The sequence below is a fragment of the Helobdella robusta genome (assembly GCF_000326865.2).
Source record: "Helobdella robusta unplaced genomic scaffold HELROscaffold_160, whole genome shotgun sequence".
NCBI lineage: Eukaryota > Metazoa > Annelida > Clitellata > Rhynchobdellida > Glossiphoniidae > Helobdella > Helobdella robusta.
The window spans coordinates 4,410-9,345 of NW_008703894.1; the positions used below are offsets into that span (position 1 = coordinate 4,410).

At 29.6% G+C, this 4,936-nt stretch overlaps 1 protein-coding gene across 1 annotated transcript; it reads left to right on the forward strand.

The window, feature by feature from the left end:
* Nucleotides 1-2,479: 2,479 nt before the first annotated feature.
* On the forward strand, nucleotides 2,480-4,568 carry HELRODRAFT_195077 (hypothetical protein; the record flags this gene model as incomplete). The annotated part of the gene is made up of 4 exons (XM_009015791.1): nucleotides 2,480-2,588; nucleotides 2,976-3,068; nucleotides 3,225-3,448; nucleotides 4,007-4,568. 4 exons carry the CDS (start codon nucleotides 2,480-2,482, stop codon nucleotides 4,340-4,342), a joined length of 762 nt encoding a protein of 253 aa, XP_009014039.1. The 3' UTR covers nucleotides 4,343-4,568.
* Between the last annotated feature and the right edge of the window lie 368 nt (nucleotides 4,569-4,936).

Sequence of the window (4,936 nt, forward strand, 5' to 3'; positions counted from 1 at the left end):
TTACAACTTTTACTTTTCAAATTTATCAAAAGTCTCACTAGATATATTTCTATTAACATTAGGCTTTCTAAAAATACTTATATCTGGTAACACAAAATTGGCCTCATCAAAGTTGATGACATTACCTGAATTCTCTGGCAAAAGGCCACATCTTGCTAAATATTTCTTCATTATATATGATATTTAAATTGATATGCAGTCGGATTGTTATTCCAGCCTTCTAAAATTATCATCACAGAACATATACATTCAGCAAGATACAAAAATAAATTAAATTCAATGCATACCACTTCTGCGGACAGCATTAAAAAATAATTCTAAATGATCCTTGGACAACTCGTATGTTAATAAATATTTTTGATCTTCCATGCAATTTTCAGCAATTTTTATGATTGAGTTAATATTGGTCACAAAATCTGTGACAAATGTTTGTCTTTAAAAAAGAAGCAAATTTACATGTATGTCCATCTTTTTAATGCTAAATTTACTTGTAGGTGCTGTAGAGAAAGCGATCATCTCTTAACTTAAGAGACAAAAAATAATGTTTTAACGACAGCAAAATACTTTTAATTTTATCAAAATTATTTTGATTTAGGGCTCTTTGAAAATAGCTACCATGTGAACTTCTAGAGTTTATAATATCAAATAAATTATTGGTATTTTGTATAAATTCTATTGTTACTTCAGCTTCTACAAATTCAGGACATTTACTATCAACCAGTGTCTGTAAAGCTAAGACAACAAACCTGCTTAGTACCTTTGCTGCTAAATTTATTTGTTAATTAAATTTAAAGTTTGGTTCATTTCAAATATATACCAAAAAATTAAAAGTAAAGATTATTCATTGATCATGAAAGTAAATGAATAAATATTCATTTACTTTCATGATCAATTTTCTGAAATAAATTTTGTTCTTGGTTAATTTGTTGACTATTCGAAAACCTGTTGCAGACTGGAGGTTATGCAGTTTTTCAACAAATTGCCAATTAATGCAACCCTTCTCGGAACACAGTTGTTGACATGAGGACGAGGGAAATGTGTTTCGCATAACCTTCAACAAAGTTGAACAATCATTTTTTAAACAATTATTAAATCAAAAAACATTTTTTTCGTTCACAAACATACTTGAAAATTAGAATTGCATTTGATCAATCATAGTTTTTGTGCTGTACACTGACCATCAGCATATTACAGGCATCCAAAATCGAGATGCCCTTCAACTTTAAATGTTGATGTAACATTACGCAACGTAAGATTGCAACCTAACAAATTTAACATGGCCAAGTTTGTTGGCAAGCCATCAGCCACAAGTGCAACAACCTCAATAGAATTCCATAAAAAATCATCAAACTAAGCAAATACGCATTTTCAAGATTTAATTTTTTAACTAATTAACTAAATATAACTATTTAGGGTATTGATTTAAAGTTGTGAAAACAAGAAAAAAAATGTTGTTGACATTAATAATAAAAAATACAGCAATTTCCTATTTTACAATTATGTATAATATAACAACAATGTTACAATAGCTAATGTTTATTAACCTTCATATTAATGGATAAAAGGTTTTTAATAACGGACAAAACCTTTTGCATTTAAGCAGATAGCCCCTGTACACAGAAGTATGCAATGGGAACCTTCTAATAGTGGTTTGGTCCAACAGCTCTCATAACCAGGATTTCATTGGCCAACTTTGCGCTTGACATCCCTGATAGGAAATGAAAAAGATTAAAGATTACTAAACTGATTAGTGAAGAAAATTTATCATTAAATGAATAAATATAAAAAAACTATACCCAATCCTAGATCAACATATCCAAAAACTTCTTTTCTATTTTTGGTAAATGCCAAAAGTTGTTACATTGTCATAGCATCAATAATTAATGAACACTTTGAAAATGAGAATGGCTGTTGTTCCACTTTTGCTTTCAATAATTTGAAAATTTGCATATTTATGCCAGAAAAAGATTCCAGCTTTTCCAGCCATCTAACAATTTTAATGTCCATGAATAATTTTTAATTTCATTAGTAATAAAAATGTATATAAATTTATGAAATTTTTTTTATTTTCCCACTTTCCCATGGTTCTACAATGTGGCAAGCAAAAACCTTTTGATCTTAAAAATTCATAAACCTTTGGTCCATTTTATTAACATTTTGTCGTCATTGTACAGCTCAACTATTATTAACTGTGAATAACCTTTTTTTGTAGGTTATATATATATATTTATTTATATTAATTTTATTGTACAATTCAACTTTGTACGTCATCTTATCATTCATCATTTGTTCAACTTTAAAATTTGTTTTTGAATTTGTTAAAATTTGAATGTCTTCTTTATAAATTAATTTGTTTATGATAAAACTGGCACAAATGAAGTGAGAATTAGCTTAATAAATAACAAATCATTTTCAGAATGTTTGCTATCAAGGATTCCAATCAATTCCAATCAATCAAAGTTTATGAAATTTATCGAAGATGAAAGCAGAAACCCAGGATCAGCCACCCTTCGATTCAGAACATCCGAAAGAACATCTGAAACCCCCTATGCCGGGGTTGGGGTATAAAACTTGCTTGGTCGACAATTGTTTGTATTTGGCTGGAGGAAGCCCAAATTATTACACGGCTACAAAAAAAGTTTCCCTTTACAATCCTATCACGTCAATGTGTTAATTGAAATTTTATTTTGAAAAAGTTTTTTAAAACTGAAAATTTTTGGTATTTAGCAATTTATTAAAATGACAAAAACGTTAAATATTACATTGTAAATAATGTAATTCACAAAAATTTCACAGAATTACATTTGAGTGCACAAATCTGATATTAAAAAATATTTTCATTTGTTCAAAATTTTTTAAAAACATTTTTTAATGTCTCCACTAAACCAAGCGTTGTAGTATGTATGTCCGAAGAGAAGATTTTTATTTCGGTGAAATGGATGGGCATTTATATGCTGTTTGTGGCCGCTCTACAGGTTCACCAACTAGAACAGTTGAAAAGTACATTCCCGAAGAAGATAGATGGCACATGCTTGCGCCTCTGCCAGTTGCAACTCATAGTCTAGCAGGTGTAGTTAAATAAGATTTAATAAATTTTTGTCAACCGTTCATTTTGTTAATAACTTTCTGTCGAAATTTTTTTTCAAAAGTTTTAAATCGTCTGTTTATACTTGATTTAATAGAATACTTGATGTAAATTAACACGTCATTTTATCATACCACAGGTTGCGCGTTCAACGGCAGAATGTACATAAGTGGCGGAGTTGACCAGTCTGGCACTTCAAACAAAGTATGGAGGTACAGTCCTGACGTAGACAAATGGACGCCGATGGCTCAAATGCTAACTAATCGATCAGACCACATAATGACTCGCATGAACAGCAAAGTGATCGTAATCGGCAGTTTCCGTGATTTTGGGTTACCATCTTGGAATTTTGTAATGGCCGGTATTTTACCTCAGTATCTTGTTGTTTCTTAGTATAAATTTTTTTCTAAAAATTTTCCCACCCCTTAAGGTACATTATTTACAATGTAATATTTAACGTTCAAGCATTAATACGTTTCATTGTTTTATTTATCATGAGACACCACAAACGTATACACACTTAATAAAACTTTATCGTTCACTCAACTAGTTTTTATTTATCGATCGTTTCACTAAGTCATCATCTAGTCTATTAATTTGCCTTTTTAGCCATTACTTAATTTTATTGTCAGTTTATTTCATTTTATTTTTTTTATTATTACTATTTATTTTATTTTATTTTTTAATTTTACTTTTCATGTTTATACATTTTTCTCTCTCCGTTTTTTTTATTTATTTTTTACCTATTCGTTTAATTTTATACCGCCTTGCATTGCATGCTGTAAGAGTTTCTTCCTCTGTGAGATCCTGATTTTTAAAGAATAATAATAATAATAATGACAACAAGAATTTTTTACTAGAAACACAATTTATAAAAATTCAAACCATAAAATTTGTTTTAAAAATTTTTTAAAAAGTCAGGAGAGATATGATTGTGAAACAAATCAGTGGACATATTTGCTGACATTGAAGAAGCCTGTCGTCAACTCAGCCTTCTTCACCATGAACAACAGCCTGCACATTTTAGGAAAAGAAATATCTTCATATAACTGCTCCATTAATACTTTCATTCAGAAGATTAACTTGAGCAAGTATTTGGAAATGAATAACACGTCTGGAAATGGTGACAGTAATATTAACAATGATGACAAAAAATTTAATGACAACAATAACGTTGATGGCTGTCAAATTTTCAGTTACGAAGCCGACATATCGCTCATTTATCATTTTTTCGGAAACGTGATTACATCGAAATAATTTTGAAAAGGATTTCTACGGCACTGCTACGTATTTTATTTATTTTGTAATTTAATGTAAGCCGTCTTTTTATCACTTTACAATAGGCACTTAACTAGGGAAATATTTTGTTTTTCTTCTGATTTACTATAACGGACATTTACTATCCAATAGTGTCCGTGAAGTTAAGGCAACAGACCTGCTTAGCACCTGTGCTGTTAAATTCACCTGTTAATTAAATTTAAAGTGTTGTTCATTTCAAATTGATACCGAAAAATTTAACAAAAAAATTGAATCAAATATTCATTAACTTTCATGATAATTTTTTAAAATAGATTCGGTTCTTGGTTAATTTTTTGGCCAATCGAAAACCTGTTGCAGACTGGAGATTATGCAGTTTCTCAACAAATTGCAAATTAATTAATGCAATCCTTTCCGGCATACAGTTGTTGACACGAGGCAAATGTGTTTCGCAAAACTTCAACAAAGTTGAACAACAATTTTTTAACAATTATTAAATCAAAAAACCTTTTGTTCGTTCACAAACATACTTGAAAAATAAGTTTTTGTGCTGTACACTGGCCATCAGCATATGACAGGCATCCAAAATCGAGC